Here is a 20,936-nt window from a genome sequence, read left to right as displayed (position 1 = left end):
GACATAACGTAACACATACATCATATACCGAGACATAACGTAACACATACATCCTATACCGACCTATAACGTATCACATACATCATATACCGAGACATAACGTAACACATACATCATATACCGAGACATAACATATCACGTACATCATATACCGAGACATAACGTAACACGTACATCATATACCGAGACATAACGTAACACATACATCATATACCGAGACATAACGTAACACATACATCATATACCGAGACATAACGTAACACATACATCATATACCGAGACATAACGTAACACATACATCATACACCGAGCCAAAACGTAACACATACATCATATACCGAGACATAATGTAACACATGCATCATATACCGAAACATAACGTAACACATACATCATATTCCGAGACATAACGTAACACATATATCATATACCGAGACATAACGTAACACATACATCATATACCGAGACATAACGTAACACATACATCATATACCGAGACATAACGTAACACATACATCATATACCGAGACATAACGTAACACATACATTATACACCGAGACAAAACGTAACACATACATCATATACCGAGACATAACGTAACACATACATCATATACCGAGACATAACGTAACACATGCATCATATATACCGAGACATAACGTAACACATACATCATATACCGAGACATAACGTAACACATACATCATATACCGAGACATAACGTAACACATACATCCTATACCGACCCATAACGTATCACATACATCACATACCAAGCCATAACGTAACACATACATCATATACCGAGACATAACGTAACACATACATCATATACCGAGACATAACGTAACACATACATCCTATACCGACCTATAACGTATCACATACATCATATACCGAGACATAACGTAACACATACATCATATACCGAGACATAACATATCACGTACATCATATACCGAGACATAACGTAACACGTACATCATATACCGAGACATAACGTAACACATACATCATATACCGAGACATAACGTAACACATACATCATATACCGAGACATAACGTAACACATACATCATACACCGAGCCAAAACGTAACACATACATCATATACCGAGACATAATGTAACACATGCATCATATACCGAAACATAACGTAACACATACATCATATACCGAGACATAACGTAACACATACATCATATACCGAGACATAACGTAAAACATACATCATATACCGAGACATAACGTAACACATGCATCATATACCGAGACAAAACGTAACACATACATCATATACCGAGACATAACGTAACACATACATCATATACCGAGACATAACGTAACACATGCATCATATACCGAGACATAACGTAACACATACATCATATACCGAGACATAACGTAACACATACATCATATACCGAGACATAACGTAACACATACATCCTATACCGACCCATAACGTATCACATACATCACATACCAAGCCATAACGTAACACATACATCATATACCGAGACATAACGTAACACATACATCATATACCGAGACATAACGTAACACATACATCCTATACCGACCTATAACGTATCACATACATCATATACCGAGACATAACGTAACACATACATCATATACCGAGACATAACATATCACGTACATCATATACCGAGACATAACGTAACACGTACATCATATACCGAGACATAACGTAACACATACATCATATACCGAGACATAACGTAACACATACATCATATACCGAGACATAACGTAACACATACATCATACACCGAGCCAAAACGTAACACATACATCATATACCGAGACATAATGTAACACATGCATCATATACCGAAACATAACGTAACACATACATCATATACCGAGACATAACGTAACACATATATCATATACCGAGACATAACGTAACACATACATCATATACCGAGACATAACGTAACACATACATCATATACCGAGACATAACGTAACACATACATCATATACCGAGACATAACGTAACACATACATCATATACCGAGACATAACGTAACACATACATCATATACCGAGACATAACGTAACACATACATCATATACCGAGACATAACGTAACACATACATCATATACCAAGCCATAACGTAACACATACATCATATACCGAGACATAATGTAACACATACATCATATACCGAGACATAACGTAACACATACATCATAACGGAAAGTCGCTTTTCGAAAGATAGAAAAGATTAAGGTCCCAAGAATTAGAATAACAGCGCAAATTATTCAAACTCATAAATGCTCCTTGACGTGAATTTGGTATCACAATATTCAGATGAAAAATACAGAAGAATTATTGGTGCAAAGATTTGGTTATGACTTTGTTTAATAAAGATAAATCATATGTTTTACCATTTTGCTGCTGTCCGGACGTAGATCTTGAATTGATAATCCAGTTATTTTAAAAATTGAAGACAACAACATGATAAAACTTGGTTGTCTGTTTCTTGAACTAATGGTTTAGTATCTATACCTGGGCTTTTTTTCTAGTTACGTCTATTTAAGATATACAACACATTATATGGAGAAGACATGAAAGGTTTCCTTCGGTTGATATGTGGATATGACTGATGATAAAAGACATGAAAGAAACAGTTCATTTTTCAAAAAAGCATCGTTCATTGCCCTAGACGACTCCTCTTTCTGGCATTAAGGGACTTCATCTGCATGGAGAAATACTCAACCCGTTTTACGGTAACACACCGGCGAAGGCAACTGAAAAAAACGCTCCCTCTCTCAAATTCTATTCCAGACATGTTACACTTTTAAATTATTTTTTTGTTACCGAACTAGTAACAGGATATTTTTCAAGCGTTCCTGTAAATGTTGGCAAAGATCAAAATTAAAATTAAAAAAAAAAAAAAAAATATTACATGTTACTGGCCCGATAAGTTTAATGAACAGTAGAATATAAATATCACGTGATTATGTCTTATATCTTGATTAGATAGAATAACGACATAAGGATTCGACAACTGACAGATAAAATAATGACTCAGGAATTATACAGCGGGCAGATAAAATAAAGATACAGGGGTTTGATAGCTCTCATATAGAATAACGACACGGGCATTTGATAGCTGGCATATAGAATGAGGACCAAGGGATTCGACAACTGTCAGAGAGAAAAGCGGCAAAGGGATTCGACAGTTGGCTGATAAAATAATGACACAGGGATTTGATAGCTGTCCGATAAAATAACGACATGGGGATTCGACAGCTGTCAGATAAAGTAATGACAAAGGGGTTTGATAACTGGTAGATAAAGATAAAACAAAGACACTGGAATTTGACAGCTGTGAGATAAAATGACGACCAAAGGATTCGACAGCTGTCAGAGAGAATAGCGACATAGGATTTGATAGCTGTCATAAAATAACGACACAGGCATTTTATAAATGGCATATAAAATAACGACCAAGGGATTCGACAGCTGACAGATAAAGCAGCAACACAGGGATTTGACAGTTGTCAAATAAAGTAACGACCAGGTGATTGGACAATTGTCAGATAAAGTTACAACTCAGGTATTCGATAGCTGTCGGACAAAGTAACGACACAGGGATTCGAAAACTGTCAGTTAAAATAAGGACACTGGAATTTATCAGTTGTCAGATAAAATAACGATACAGGTATTCGAAAGCTGCCATATATGGCAACGACACGAGGTTCGATAGATGTTAGAGAAAGAAATGGCACAACGAACAAATGGAGACCCCGGAAAAAGTGTTCCGGAAGGTTGTGTGTTCTGCTTCATTGACGAATCTCACATTGTAAATCCCAGTCAATTCAAGCGAGCAATTTACTTGAAAATTAATAAAACATTTAGGTAAGGCAAAAAAATATGGTAGTTAACATAACAGGAATCAAAGAATAGGGAACTATGCCTAGGTACATGTGCGTATTATTACAAAAACTTGTGCCAGTGGCATTCTTCCTAAAACCGCCTTACAGTTTTAAGTGCATAGACAAGCTAAAAAGTTCGTTCATTTTCGATGGATTACTTCATTTTACCACCCGCAATAACTACGGTGCTTAAACTACGCAGTAACATGGGTACGTGAACTACCTTGAAAAAGATATTGAATTACATCTGGTACAAACAGGGACATTCACATACAGTAACAGGAATTGGGTCAAGACATTAATAGACATCCGACGAGGGAATGCAATATTCGGGCGACCTAGTTCTATCACATAACAAGTCCAATGATAAAATGTTTTCACCACAACGGTTGCATTGTGTATATGTCCATGTACGCCCAGTTTTCGTTTGGTAAGTTTGGGTATTCAGAGTGTGTGCTCTTTAATTACGTTTTGTAGTTCTCGACAAATACAAAGATTGTCTCTCACATTACAACGTACCATTAGGCACGGGTACTGTTTAAGACTGTTTATAAGTGTCAATATTCATACAAATTCAATAGTGGAATACTATACTATACTAATAGTGAAAGGGTAGACAAAAATGTGTAGTTCACCTGCGTTTTTCACCTTCCAGTACGAATATAGAAAAAGATAGTCTAGGTGGGTCATTTTGTAGCTCCTTAGTGATCAACTTTTCAAGAAGGTACTTTAAGATGGGTGTTGTATTCGATTAAAACATCAGAATATGTGTGGGCTCATTGAAAAGTTGGGGATAGGGTATTTAAAAAAATGAAAATTTCATCTTAAATTACAAACTCAATATTGGAGTAAACATTTGAGGTAATTTGTATCAGGTCATAAGAATCAAGTTGAAAAAAAACTGATTAAGTAGGTCAAAGTGACATAGTTCATGTCGTGTCTTAAAAAAGATACTACATTAACCAGCCTTATTAAAAATGGAATGGCAAAATGTTTGGTGATTGGCTCTCAAACAAGGTCACATTTTCAATTTTAAACAACTTTCTTGGAATGCTTAGTCTGTGTTTTATCAAATGGGGTAGATATCATGCGATGAAGGTGGAGATGAAAATCTAAAAAGAGAGAGAAAAAGAGAAAAAAAAAAACTTTGCAAAATGTCAGCTGATCACACGTCCCTTGGCCTAATTCATTCATGTCTTAAACGCTTGATTAGATCAGGCAATTTTTATGCTAGAATAATTTGAGATTGCCTTATGAGTTTAAAATCCATGATAGCTACCTAAAAAGACCATAGGAAAAGCATGAGCATATTTCATTTTTAGAGTAATGTTAATTATCAGGCATTCCCTTAACAGGATAGTGATTTTTAGCCGCCGCTTGCCAATACATTATGACAGTATTGGTCATGTTGTTGAATTCATAACTGATATTAAATTTCTTTATTTTAGTTGTTTTTGAAAAACTTAAAACACTGATATTAGTATTTACATTTACAAGACAATGACACTATATAATGTCATCCAGTGCTTGATAATTATGACGTCAGCATTTTTTCGAAGAAACTGTACTCCAGCAAAATGGCTGTTCCACTCAGCGGATTACACGGTCGATAATGAATCACAAGGAATGTAAATATGATAATTGAACTGTGGCATTAAGGGTAGTTATAAATGTCAGAGTTTTGCAGGGAAACATACCATACTTCGCTAAATGCTCTGAAAAATATAACGTCATCAATTTCATAACAAGACGCACAGTTCAATGCTAAGACAGAGAACCGAGATGAATCAAAACACAATAATGATATTTAGATCATAGTTCAGTTATTATCAAATAATGACATTCTATTATCCTTTTTATTGTCTATGGATTTGCTCTTTCTAGATGTGCTATACCTGGATACCCTAATGATACATACGCTATCCAGAGTCCTTCTCATCAAGCTCTGATCAATCGACACGTGCCTCCGTCAACGGATGAAACTCTCGATTATGTCAAGTGTGACCTGTATGACCGATCATACGATGGTGACGATAATTCTACCAACATGAGGACTTGTTCAGCTTGGGTCTACGACGAGAGCATATACATCAACACGTTCACATCACAGGTAAGCGTTGATTCCATCACAGGTAAGGTATGATTCCATCACAGGTAAGCATTGATTCCATCACAGGTAAGGTATGATTCCATCACCGGTAAGCAATCATTCCATCACCGGTAAGCAATGATTCCATCACCGGTAAGCATTGATTCCATCACAATTAAGAAATGATTCCATCACCGGTCCATCACAGGTAAGGTATGATTCCATCACCGGTAAGCAATCATTCCATCACCGGTAAGCAATGATTCCATCACCGGTAAGCATTGATTCCATCACAGGTAAGCAATGTTTCCATCACAGGTAAGCAATGTTCCATCACAGGTAAGCATGGATTCCATCACAGGTAAGCATGGATTCCATCACAATTAAGAAATGATTCCATCACAGGTAAGCAATGATTCCCTCGCCGGTAAGCAATGATTCCATCACCGGTAAGCATTGATTCCATCACAATTAAGAAATGATTTCATCACAGGTAAGCATTGATTCCATCACCGGTAAGCAATGATTCAATCACAGGTAAGCAATGATTTCATCACCGGTAAGCAATGATTCCATCACAATTAAGCAATCATTCCATCACCGGTAAGCAATGATTCAATCACAGGTAAGCATGGATTCCATCACCGGTAAGCAATGATTCCATCAACGGTAAGGTATGATTCCATCACCGGTAAGCAATCATTCCATCACCGGTAAGCAATGATTCCATCACCGGTAAGCAATCATTCCATCACCGGTAAGCAATCATTCCATCACCGGTAAGCAATGATTCCATCACAGGTAAGGTATGATTCCATTACCGGTAAGCAATCATTCCATCACCGGTAAGCAATGATTCCATCACCGGTAAGCATTGATTCAATCACAGGTAAGCATTGATTCAATCACAGGTAAGCAATGATTTCATCACAGGTAAGCAATGATTCCATCACAGGTAACCATTGATTCTATCACAGGTAAGCAATGTTTCCATCACAGGTAAGCAATGTTCCATCACAGGTAAGCATGGATTCCATCACAGGTAAGCATGGATTCCATCACAATTAAGAAATGATTCCATCACAGGTAAGCAATGATTCCCTCGCCGGTAAGCAATGATTCCATCACCGGTAAGCATTGATTCAATCACAGGTTAGCATTGATTCCATCACAGGTAAGCATTGATTCAATCACAGGTAAGCAATGATTTCATCACAGGTAAGCAATGATTCCATCACAGGTAACCATTGATTCCATCACAGGTAAGCAATGTTTCCATCACAGGTAAGCAATGTTCCATCACAGGTAAGCATGGATTCCATCACAGGTAAGCATGGATTCCATCACAATTAAGAAATGATTCCATCACAGGTAAGCAATGATTCCCTCGCCGGTAAGCAATGATTCCATCACAGGTAAGCAATGATTTCATCACCGGTAAGCAATGATTCCATCACAATTAAGCAATCATTCCATCACCGGTAAGCAATGATTCAATCACAGGTAAGCATGGATTCCATCACAATTAAGAAATGATTCCATCACCGTTAAGCAATGATTCCATCACCGGTAAGCAATGATTCCATCACCGGTAAGGTATGATTCCATCACCGGTAAGCAATCATTCCATCACCGGTAAGCAATGATTCCATCACCGGTAAGCAATCATTCCATCACCGGTAAGCAATGATTCCATCACCGGTAAGCAATGATTCCATCACAGGTAAGGTATGATTCCATTACCGGTAAGCAATCATTCCATCACCGGTAAGCAATGATTCCATCACCGGTAAGCATTGATTCCATCACAATTAAGAAATGATTCCATCACCGGTAAGCAATGATTCCATCACAGGTAAGCATGGATTCCATCACAGGTAAGCATGGATTCCATCACAATTAAGAAATGATTCCATCACCGGTAAGCAATGATTCCATCGCCGGTAAGCAATGATTCCATCACCGGTAAGCATTGATTCCATCACAATTAAGAAATTATTCCATCACAGGTAAGCATGGATTCCATCACAATTAAGAAATGATTCCATCACCGTTAAGCAATGATTCCATCACCAGTAAGCAATGATTCCATCACCGGTAAGCAATGATTCCATCACAGGTAAGGTATGATTCCATCACCGGTAAGCAATCATTCCATCACCGGTAAGCAATGATTCCATCACCGGTAAGCATTGATTCCATCACAATTAAGAAATGATTCCATCACCGGTAAGCAATGATTTCATCACAGGTAAGCATGGATTCCATCACAGGTAAGCATGGATTCCATCACAATTAAGAAATGATTCCATCACCGGTAAGCAATGATTCCATCGCCGGTAAGCAATGATTCCATCACCGGTAAGCAATGATTCCATCACAATTAAGAAATGATTTCATCACAGGTAACAATTGATTCCATCACAGGTAAGCAATGATTTCATCACCGGTAAGCAATGATTCCATCACAATTAAGCATTGATTCCATCACAATTAAGCACTGATTTCATCACAGGTAACCATTGATTCCATCACAGGTAAGCAATGATTCCATCACAGGTAAGCAAGTTTTCCATCACAGGTAAGCATTGATTCCATCACAGGTAAGAAATGATTCCATCACAGGTAAGCATTGATTCAATCACAGGTAAGCAATGATTTCATCACAGGTAAGCAATGTTCCATCACAATTAAGCATTGATTCCATCACAATTAAGCACTGATTTCATCACAGGTAAGCATTGATTCCATCACAGGTAAGCAATGATTCCATCACAGGTAAACAATTTTTCCATCACAGGTAAGCATTGATTCAATCACAGGTAAGCAACGATTCTATTACAGGTAAGCATTGATTCCATCACAATTAAGCACTGATTTCATCACAGGTAACCATTGATTCCATCACAGGTAAGCAATGATTCCATCACAGGTAAACAATTTTTCCATCACAGGTAAGCATTGATTCAATCACAGGTAAGCAATGATTCCATCACAGGTAAGCATTGATTCAATCACAGGTAAGCAATGATTTCATCACAGGTAACCATTGATTCCATCACAGGTAAGCAATGTTTCCATTACAGGTAAGCAATGTTCCATCACAATTAAGCATTGATTCCATCACAATTAAGAAATGATTCCATCACAGGTAAGCATTGATTCCATCACAGGTAAGCAATGATTCCATCACAGGTAAGCATTGATTCAATCACAGGTAAGCAATGATTTCATCACAGGTAAGCAATGATTCCATCACAGGTAACCATTGATTCCATCACAGGTAAGCAATGTTTCCATTACAGGTAAGCAATGTTCCATCACAATTAAGCACTGATTTCATCACAGGTAAGCATTGATTCCATCACAGGTAAGCAATGATTCCATCACAGGTAAACAATGATTCCATCACAGGTAAGCATTGATTCAATCACAGGTAAGCAACGATTCCATCACAGGTAAGCATTGATTCCATCACAATTAAGCACTGATTTCATCACAGGTAACCATTGATTCCATCACAGGTAAGCAATGATTCCATCACAGGTAAGCAATTTTTCCATCACAGGTAAGCATTGATTCAATCACAGGTAAGCAATGATTCCATCACAGGTAAGCATTGATTCAATCACAGGTAAGAAATGATTTCATCACAGGTAAGCAATGATTCCATCACAGGTAACCATTGATTCCATCACAGGTAAGCAATGTTTCCATTACAGGTAAGCAATGTTCCATCACAATTAAGCATTGATTCCATCACAATTAAGAAATGATTCCATCACAGGTAAGCATTGATTCCATCACAGGTAAGCAATGATTCCATCACAGGTAAGCATTGATTCCATCACAGGTAAGGATTGATTCCATTAGATAAATAGGTGACTCCATAAGTCCTTTATTTCACAATAGATATGATGATATTTATTGATTATCTTTATATAATATTTTCTGTTCAAACGAAGATAACAGGTTACAGAATAAAATCCTATTTTTTCCTTAATGAAATACGTGTCCTTATCACATAAAAGTGTGAAAACTTAATTAAAGATTAATCGTAATGTTCGTTGCCTACCTCGTTTGTTTGGACACGTGGTAATTTTGAAATTTATTTTCCTAGCAAAACATCGTCTGTGAGGACAAGCTAAGAACGTCCCATGCTCAGATGATTTTCTTCGGTGGTGTGTTTTTAGGTGCGATCATCTTGGGATCAGTGTCTGACATGTAAGTATAAGTTGTGAACAGTAAATACTTGTACAATATAGTAAGTAACTACAGTCAGTATATACTGTTCAGAAGTGAACGTAACAGTTAGGATCACCATTATGTACAGATGAGTTCAGCTTTTAGTTGTCTTCATTTGATGACGCCCGTTTCCCAAGGTAGATGTCAAATATTGTCTGAATGATTGTTTCTTGTTCTGTATAAAACGGTCACTTTGTTCTGTATAAAACGGTCAGCTTGTTCTGTATACAACAGTCAGCTCGTTCTGTATAAAATGGTCAGTTTGTTCTGTATAAAACGGTCAGCTTGTTCTGTATATAACGGTCACCTTGTTCTGTATAAAACAGTCAGCTCGTTCTGTATAAAACGGTCAGTTTGTTTTGTATAAAACGGTCAGCTCGTTCTGTACAAAACGGTCAGCTTGTTCTGTATATAACGGTCAGCTTGTTCTGTATAAAACAGTCAGCTCGTTCTGTATATAACGGTCAGCTTGTTCTGTATAAAATGGTCAGCTCGTTCTGTATAAAACGGTCAGCTCGTTCAGTCAGAGACACGGAGACACAACATCTAATCCAGCATTAACACAAAAGAAATATAGAACCAACACAAACCTTAAGATGTTAGTGTTATAAATCAAATATCGCTTATGCAAAACAATACCCGAAATCAGACGATTCTTAAGTTTATCATTAAAGCTACGTCGACCGTTCTGTACCTACTTCCCTCGATATGACCCTACATCACTCCGATGGCCGTTCTGTGCCTACTGCCCTCGATAAGACCCTACATCACTCCGATGGTCGTTCTGTACCTATTACCCTCGATATGACCCTACACCACTCCGATGACCGTTCTGTACCTACTACCTCGATATGACCCTACACCACTCCGATGACCGTTCTGTACCTACTACCTCGATATGACCCTACACCACTCCGATGACCGTTCTGTACCTACTGCCTCGATATGACCCTACACCACTCCGATGACCGTTCTGTACCTACTACCTCGATATGACCCTACACCACCCCGATGGTCGTTCTGTACCTACTACCTCGATATAACCCTACACCACTCCGATGACCGTTCTGTACCTACTATAGATAGGTTTATATTGAAAGGGATATAACTCGAATTGATGAATTATTCAGACAGACACAAGTTTATCTCTTATTATTTGTATCGAATAATCATTTTAACTTTCAAATTGTATTCCCATGATAATATCTTGGTAAAACTCTTAAACTCTATTTGTTTACAAAAAGTTTGTCATTAACTAGAAGAAGTAGAGTGATCGTAACGAAAGATCATATATATCGAAACTAGTCTACATGATTGATAACGGTTCTGATGACGTCATATCTAATATATCGAAACTAGTCTACATGATTGATAACGGTTCTGAATACGACACATCTTACATATCGAAACTAGTTTACGTTCTTGATAATGGTTCTGATGACGTCACATTCTTGATAACAGTCCTGATGACGTCACATCTAATACAATGTATATCGAATCTAGTCTACATTCTTGATAATGGTTCTGATAACGACATATTTAATGTACCGTTTAAAATTGGTAAACTTAGTACGATGTTGCTATGGTAAACAGTTAGTGTTATTACTCACTTACTTATTGTTAATCTCTTAAACTACATATTCTCCAACTATATTTCCTTACTTTCACCTTCTATGTGTAGTAGATTGTTTCCAGATCAACACAAAGTATTTCTTACACTGAGAGACACAAGCGTATTGCTTAACAGAAATATGCATGACCAATTAAAGAATTATATTGTCCATACAGCTGGTTCTATTTCTTTGTCAATCAAACGATATTGCACATTTTACTTGTTCTATTAAGTTTCCATTTGTTCGGACCATGATTTGATCTCCTTGAAATACATATCTGATCTAGTGTTACAGTGGATTTAGCAACAGCTATTTAAGTTCTGTTATATTCTAATGTAGTTTGTCAACTTCATTCAATTTCAATATGTGTCCGTAAAATATTTTACTAGAATTGGACGGAAGAAAACGCTGTGCCTCTCCTTTCTGATGCTATTTGGGACGACCTTAGGTTTAGCATGGGCTCCTGACTACATCACATTCTGTATACTGCGGTTTTTAGTAGGAGCGTCTTGTGCGGGGATGTTTATGACTGCCTTTGTCATTGGTATGTACCTTTTGTATAGATTATTGGAAATTCCTTAAGATAGTTGTCCTCTACTCTAAGTCATGTGATCATAATCTTCATAATATATATTTATAAAAAATGTAATTGACAATTAAAGACGTCTGTTATACACGCTTTTGAAATAGATTATTATGATATATTCTGTGCAACCTAGGTATGGAGCTGGTCGGTCCTTCCAAACGTGTTTATGCTGGTATCATTGTCGACTTTTTCTTCGCCATTGGAATGGTTGTCTTGGGAGGGATAGGCTATGCCTTCAGAGAGTGGAAGTACATCGAGATTACATGTTCCGCACCCATCGCCTTGTTCCTATTCTACTGGTGGTGCGTATCTCTCGGACTGCATTTCAGGAACTTACCATATGTAATACTTATACGTGTTTCTGGATACACTATAATTAATAAGGTGGATAAAACCAGAATCTGTGGATTATAATGCATATCTTACTTACCCAGCGCCACACAAGCGGTAAATGTTTGAAGAACTTGCTATATATTAATTATAAATGTACAACACCATTATATTTATGTATCAGACGCTAGCAAATTTACGATGTTAAATAAAATTCCACTTTTCCTGCTTAAATATCAGGCCACCTGAAGATTAGTTACCAGATGTTTTGACAGAATAAGTCAGACATGAGCGGTGTTTTTTTTATGTGATGTTATTGTACTAGTCAAACAGCTTAACAGGTCTTAATTTGGTTTAGGCTTGTTCCTGAGTCGCCAAGATGGCTAATCAGCCAAGGTAGAATTGATGAGGCCAATAAGATCATCCAGAAGGCGGCTAAAGTCAACAAGGTGACAATTCCAGAAAAGATCCTGACAGCCGACTCCATTGACGAACCGGAAGCTGGTCGTCTCTGGCATCTGTTTACATCACGTGTCCTCCTCATCAGGACAATGATCATATTCTTCAATTGGTAATTCTGATTAAGCAACTATTTTTTCAGTGTAATATTTTTGCATGAGCTCATTTTAAATATTGGCCGTAGTATCAGATAACTGTAACATCCAGGTTATTTTTTTCGTTTAAAATGATATTTTAGTTATATCAAAATACACAAAACAGGCTTTTAAAATATTGTTCTGCATTGTAACAATACATAAAATGAACATGAATTATCATATAATAGTTTTTTTTCTAACTTTGAGTAACTTACTTTTAGAAAGGAAGATATGTTCTGTCCTGAAGACTATGAGGAAGTATGGAAATTCCTTTTTTTTTTAAATTTAAGAACAACATAATGAGTATTGTTTATCAAAACTTTAAAGGTTGGTGGTCGTTATGGGCTACTACGGACTCTCTTTGAACACTGGGAATCTTGGGGGCGATTTCTACGCCAACTTCATGATATCTGGATTGGTCGAGTTTCCCGCCTATTTCCTTTGCCTCGTACTGCTTGACAGGGTGGGCAGACGACTTTTGCATGCTTCCTGCATGATCCTTGGTGGCATAGCTTGTATCATTACCCTCTTCCCCATGTTGTACGCTGACGAAAGTATGTTGGTCATCATTGTGAAGTGATATATTCTTTTAAAGCTATGTGTATTTGTTACGACTTCAAACCTATTATAATCTATATTATAATCAAATTGTAGTTCTATTTCTTACTCTGTCAGGACCACTTGCATATGAAAGCAGATTGTCTTTTTTTTGTATAAAACCAGCATGCTATTCTTAGTAAGATTTCACTTTATCTTACTTTATGCTTACATCACATCAATTCTTACTTGGAAAGTGTAAATTTCTAATGAAAATATCAGCTATTGATTTGATGCCTTTTTCAGTCAAATGAATTCAAGCTCATCTAAATAAAGCTCAGAGTGAAAATATGTGAAGCTTGAAGAAAACATATTGATATTTCCATATGTTATAACAGGTCTTCAGCCAATCACTATAACTCTGGCAATGTTGGGCAAAGTTGGAATTTCGGCTGCCTTTGCTATAATTTATGTGTGGTCAGCAGAGTTGTTCCCGACTGTGGTCAGGAATGCCGGAATGGGCGCTAGCTCCTCGTGCGCTCGTATAGGGGGCATGATTGCACCATACATTGCCGACCTGGTATGTAATATCAAAATCATTGTTTATTTCTATGTTATTCTGTTATATTTTTTTTTTACATTTAATCAGCATTACACTTTAAATAATCTAATACAATATCGTGTGAGTGTACCTTTACTAACCATCGGATATTTTACAACACGAGACTTACTACTGTTAGCGGAAACATGCATAGTTATGTTTTTAATTGATATTGATATTATCATAATTGACCAAAGCAATTAAGGTTAAATGAAACAATGAAGCCATTGATAATTAACGATTAAATACTAAACAAAACGTGATGTCTCCTGTTTCATCTCAAATGTATTCAATATATCATTTGGGCGATATCAATTCGTACTGAAAAAACTTATTTCCTAATTTTGTTGATGATGAAAATGCTACATTTTAAGCATTAACCTAGTCGCACTTGTTCTTCCAAAGTTTAATGTCTTGCTTTAAGCAATTATTAAGCAGCACCTGAAACTAAAGTGACTCTGAGCTATGTGACTATGACATTCGAGGTTTTAGGGTATTATCAAAACTTTTCCTGATAATCAATGAGTTTCAAAGATTTGAAATACAGTCTGTTAAATTTGTTATCTGAAATCTGCAATTTCGTGATACTAATGATTATTACATTGTTGTTTTTATTCTGCATTTTAATTTGTCAAGACACGTCTTCTATGATTGTTGCTGTTATTGCACTGTAAACAGGATAATTAATCATATTGTACCGCTTTGTTGTATTCTTAATCACAGGGGATTTCTATTTACGTCACGCATCTTTTTTAACCAATCAAAAAAAAAAGTATTTCTTCAGCGCCCATCATTTGTGATTGTAAACATGGAGGCAGATGGCCAGCAAGATGTCAAAGGACACGAATGCTTGTTAAATATTAGATGGATGGTTAAAACAATTCAAATGAAAAGAAATAAGAAAAATACTGCACTATTATAGGTTCGATATGAGAATTTATGAAGTACAAAAAGAAATAGACCGATTAGGGATTATAGTGCCATCATTGTAAAATATCATGACGTCATTCATTATTCAGCAAAATTTGTCCTTTTTGTTGGTAGAGCAAGGTTATCGACGGTAATCTCGGTCGTGCGATACCTCTTGTCATTTTCGGCGGAGCATCTGTTGTGGCCGGGATTCTGTCTCTTTGGTTACCGGAAACTAAAGACAGAGAACTTCCAGAGACTATGGAGGATGGAAAACTATTCGGGAAAAAGAAGTAAGTATTTATAAAAAATCTCATTTAAAAATCAGATATGTACCAAGTATCAACACATAACTAAACACGTGATGCAGAAAATTAAATTTCATACTATATCCGAATATTGCTAACAGACAGTCGGCCACAAATATCAAACGAAAACTGAGACTTGATTTGATCAAATTTGGCTAGAATAGCGAAGTTTTGCATCAAGGTCTTGGAGCTAAGTTGAACAGTACGGAACAGAGAGATGACAGCTTGTCCCCGTCAGTATGTCTTCAGACTAGTTTGAATATAACAGGTGTTCAAACATTTAGTACCGTTAGGAACAGGTTAAGCAAATATGATAGCCATTCTCCATTCTCTCCAGTAACAAATACTGTTTTAGCGTTCTGAAACTGTCCGGCAATGAAATCTCTGCAAGCTCTTTCAAATATGCCAAACACGTTCTGTTTAATTACAAAAAGTCTGTTACCTGCTGAGATAAATTTGAAGTCAATTTTATGACAGAGAGAGCGTCATTTATTATCTTAATATCCAGTCAAACTCTATTCATATTTAGACAGGTACAAATATAACAAGATATTTCGTGTGGCTTGCGGAAGGAAGTGGGTCTTATCTCTAGTTAACAGACTTTAACTTGTTCCTTTTTTACATAAGAAATGTTTCTGTAAGGTATATCCCATTTTACCATTGAGATTGTTTTTACAGATCGTCAGAGAAGTACAAACCAACGCTCGGTTTTGACAACAAGACATTTGAATCTGAGGCGGGCATTGCCAATGGTAAAAATGGAGTGTACACCATCACAAAGCTCTGAAGAAATTTCTATCAAAGGTCTTCCAGACAGTGACATCAAGTGGTCACAGAGTGACTTTTTGTAATCTAACGTATATCGACAGAGAAAAGAACTAACTTTAATGACGAAAACATTTATATATTCATACATTTATATATAATACGTTTGTTATATGATGTGATATTCACGTTTTCGTTCAAGTTGTGTTATGTATTTTGCAGATAACGTTTATGACTCAATGTTTTCTGTTTTCTTTGTTTGTAATTACTTGACTGATTCTTAAGTTAACAGTGTAAATCTAGCTTGGTGGCTATAAGTTCACAAGAAATTGATTTCATCGATATAGAAGAATCTTACATGTGTGTGACCCGCGATTTTATCAATATCAGGCAGTACTGTAAAAAGTATCGGAAAATGATGTCAGTTACAGGTAGTGGGATTTTTAGTATCGGGCATTAATGCTATTAATATCGGCAGTGAATCTTAGATCAAAGGGCGATAACTCTTTTACTATATAAAATTTTGTTAACGAAGAATGTCTTTACTATATTTTCATATTTAGCATATGAATTTTATACCGTTATACCCTTAATGATGAGTACATTTTTTTTCTTTACTTGAACCATTCCGTATTAACTCACATAGACATGTAAAGGGATTCCATTTACATAAATAATCCATTAATATATATGTATCAAATGCAGTTGATCCAGAAGCATGAGCGAGGTTCTCAGATTGTCCACAAGAATGTACAATAGTTATAATATTAGTAAATTTATTCACTCATTCTATATCTTATATCTTGGTAAATTTACTTTATCTAACCAAACTCACACTATTACATGTGTATTGTAAAGGAGCAGTAAAACCTGTACCAAATTGTGCAATAAAGCAAAGACAATTTGTTCTTTTGTAATGATATACTCCTAATGAGGTGCGAGTAAGGGAAATGACAAACAAATATACACCTTTGTATATGCTTATATGTAATAAATGTTTTAACAAAAACTGATCAACAAGATATTGTTAACATAAGCATAACATGCTTTATTTTCATAGCCAGATATAGAACAGGAAAACTGCTGTCATGTCGGTGGCAAAATTGATAAATGACCACACTGACCTGGCCATGGCCTTTGTCAGACTGATGATAGGTGGAAACATGTAACATGATCATTACCATTATCAGTTCTTGTCACTTGGTACTAAATCAACCACATTAACTGCTTTGTGTTCAAACTTCAGTTGCATAGTGTTCGGCCAGCTGTTTATATAGTCGTTTACATTGACGTGTTTCTTTATGTTGAATTAACTATTACCGTTGTCCTATTTCCTGTTCTTTAATGTTAGTTATAGTCAGACCAATAAGTCGCATTGTGTTTCTGTTCCGACCAATGCATGCAGGGTAACTTCAAAGCTACAAACATGTATAAAATAAAAACAAAGAAAAAAGTAAAGCCTGAATTATGAAGTTTATATGTCAAAGATTACATTTATCTGATAAAAATATCTGAAGACTAATTGCTGAGGTGGTAGTCTTGTATTAAAGAAGTAAAACGGGGGTATCTTTTTTTCAGTTCTATTATTCCCTGACAATTTTATGCTGTATACCTGAAGTCTAGTGACGTCATTTGGTCATGTCGAAGAGGTAGCACTGTAAAGTAAATAGGGCGAGTTACTTTTGCAAAATGGACAAAATTGCTTAAAGAGCATTGATTCAATACTTGCATAAGGTACCAAGACTTCTGATCAGTTGACCAGAAGCATATCAGGCGGACTTCGCATGCTAATCTGAACCTTTTAGGGGCAGATCCTTCTGCAGACAGTTGCAAGTATTGATGAAACGTGGGTCCATCATTTCACCTTAGGCGTCAAACAACTGCGCGCTGATTCAACCCTGGCAAAGAAGGCAAAGACTGTTCCATTAGCTGGAAAGATTTTGGCCTCGGTTTTCTGGGATTCTGATGGTATTCTGGTGGTAGATTATCAGCAAAATGACAAACAATCAATAGCACGTCATACATGCAGTGGAGGACTTTAAACGATCAAGAAAAGGACTTATTTTCAGGTGGCATTGAGATCCTTAAACATCGCTGGATAAAGTATATAGATACCGAAGGAGATTATATTGAACAATAATGCAATACGTCCGCTCAAGTTCAAACCATTAAATATGAGACTCACAACTTTTTAATCAGCCCCCTCATTTTAGTATGGATTCCAGTAGGACGAGACAATATCTGATTGCAGCGAGAATACACATCGTCACAATTTCTAGAATATGTCGGGACATGTCTTTGGACAAATATGTTCTTAGACGACTCTAAGTATTTACAAGACAGAAAAAGAGAATAAAGAACATGGATATTTCAATAATGACAATACGGTTTATTAATTTGACAACATGTGATAGTCCTAATTGTGTAACTTACTTTTCAGTATGCAACAACATGTGGTATATTATAAGGTCTGAATAAATAAGTGTAATATCTTATGGTAGACACTATACAGTCCGTGTCTAGAATACTCTTAACATCAATAATATCACCAAATATTAAGTGCGATAAAAAACATTTCGTTCCTTCCTGTCCAACTATAAAAGAACCATTATATACAAGCAAATCAACTTATCCAAAACGAAAGCAGTCTGGGTAAAGAATTCCAGCAAGATTTCTGACCTTACATTGTCTCTATATTTCTATGCGTACTTCGGTATCTCAGTCCGTTGCATAAACAACTTCCACCCTTTATTATTCTATATCGAGTCTACCTTAATCATAAGGAAACATGAACATAAGTAAAATATTCTATCGTTATCTTCTTCCATTGGCACAAGAATGTTACAAGACTTCGTAACCTTTGCAATGCCCTATACATAACACAAATACTTCAGATCAAATTGTGTAAAGTCTAACCTCTCTGTAAGCAAAATTGTTCTTTGTAGACCGGTGTCATTTCGGTTTAAATTTTCGCCGTGTGAAATTGAAATAAAACATCTATTCAAACCACCCACAGGGAACATGATAAACACACACAAACATAATATATCCTATCAGATTATTACAATTTATCATAATAAAATGCATAGCCTTTTCTATTACAGTTTAGTGAAAATGTATTATTATATTTTCGGTTGAATAGGTGTTAACAATTAGAAAAGAAAAGCTTCATATCGCAATCAATAAATTGATCGGCCATAGTACTATTAACCTAGGTGAGATATTACGTAATAGTAATTTGAACTTTTGAAAAATAAAAATTGAATAACCCAAATATCAACAGAACATGCCAACAGTAAACATTGAATGTTAATGGAAAGATAATGTATTATTAACTAAAACGGTTCAAAAAGTGGAAAAAAAAAAAAAAAAAGAAACGCGTGAACATAATCATAATCCAAGCTCAAATTCAATAAAACTAGGGCAAGATATGAACTAAAGATATTTCAGTTTAGTTGTCCTTACCTACAGGCCGCTGTCCTATACTTATCTTCGTAATACACAATATGTAAACAACATTGTGCTTTATTCCGAATAGTGAACCATATTGTTAGTACAAAATCAGAGAAATCATTTTGTGTTTCATATTTCACCGTGTAATTTAATTGAGGTCAACATTCGTGAGAGCTTTTGCGTATTTATACACGTTAGATATATTTCAAACTAGGATCTCAGGCAATGAGTTATTCACTTCATATATATTGATACTTTTTTTTAACAAATATTTTTTATTCTTGAGCGAAAACCTTAAAGAAGTTAAAGAAGTTCTCATGATTTAGTGAAGGACCTTTCTCTCGATTGTATATAACAATTAATAGGGGATTATTTTCTCAATGTAGATATCTGAAATATTAATAAAAATCTTTATGTAAATTGGAATGTACCACATAAATAGATATTGATTGACTTAAAACCGGTGTAAAAAGAAGAAATATAGAATATCTATCTGTGTTCTTGTTATTGATCATAATTCAGAATTGAAATATGATAAGTTTTTACTCCCATTGCAAACATGACTAATCGAAAGTAACGGAGTAGAAACCGGTAGGAAGTAGAAAATCTCGTGTTTATTTACAAGCCAATTTGTTAGGATTGTACAACTGACACAAAATTGAATAGCACCTTTAAACACAACTTATGATACATTGAACCAAAACAATGAATTAATATTAATGCACCTATATTAACATATCTTTTGTGTATGTATTATGTCATTAAAGAAAACGCTGTTTGAATCATATCAGTGACTTTCTCACTGTGTATATATTTTCTTTATCTATAGTGGGGGCTTCTTTTCTATCATTATCTATCGTCAGATATTTCTTATTTAATAAATATGTAAAAACAGTGAAGGGGATAAAGACATATTGTCGGCTGGTTAAATATCTACTGTCAATTACAAATGCTTCGAAAATGTCATAGCTGAATAATTTTTATTTT

General features: G+C 35.7%; 1 protein-coding gene across 1 annotated transcript in view; it reads left to right on the top strand.

The window, feature by feature from the left end:
- Positions 1 to 16,518, top strand: part of LOC132548522 (organic cation transporter protein-like) — a 32,007-nt gene extending 15,489 nt beyond the window's left edge. The window contains exons 4-12 of the mRNA XM_060212387.1: positions 5,802 to 6,027; positions 10,127 to 10,230; positions 12,254 to 12,408; positions 12,584 to 12,752; positions 13,139 to 13,351; positions 13,704 to 13,930; positions 14,312 to 14,493; positions 15,559 to 15,716; positions 16,410 to 16,518. Of these exons, the coding sequence (XP_060068370.1) occupies positions 5,802 to 6,027; positions 10,127 to 10,230; positions 12,254 to 12,408; positions 12,584 to 12,752; positions 13,139 to 13,351; positions 13,704 to 13,930; positions 14,312 to 14,493; positions 15,559 to 15,716; positions 16,410 to 16,518 (1,543 nt within the window). The remainder of the gene's footprint in view (positions 1 to 5,801; positions 6,028 to 10,126; positions 10,231 to 12,253; positions 12,409 to 12,583; positions 12,753 to 13,138; positions 13,352 to 13,703; positions 13,931 to 14,311; positions 14,494 to 15,558; positions 15,717 to 16,409) is intronic.
- The last annotated feature ends 4,418 nt before the right edge of the window (positions 16,519 to 20,936 follow it).

Source organism: Ylistrum balloti, unplaced genomic scaffold (genome assembly GCF_031769215.1).
Source record: "Ylistrum balloti isolate Yb309-2 unplaced genomic scaffold, AGI_CSIRO_Ybal_v1 Utg370016, whole genome shotgun sequence".
In the NCBI taxonomy this organism is placed as follows: Eukaryota; Metazoa; Mollusca; class Bivalvia; order Pectinida; family Pectinidae; genus Ylistrum; species Ylistrum balloti.
The sequence above is the reverse complement of the archived record's forward strand: the minus strand, read 5'-3'. Positions and strand labels throughout refer to the sequence as shown.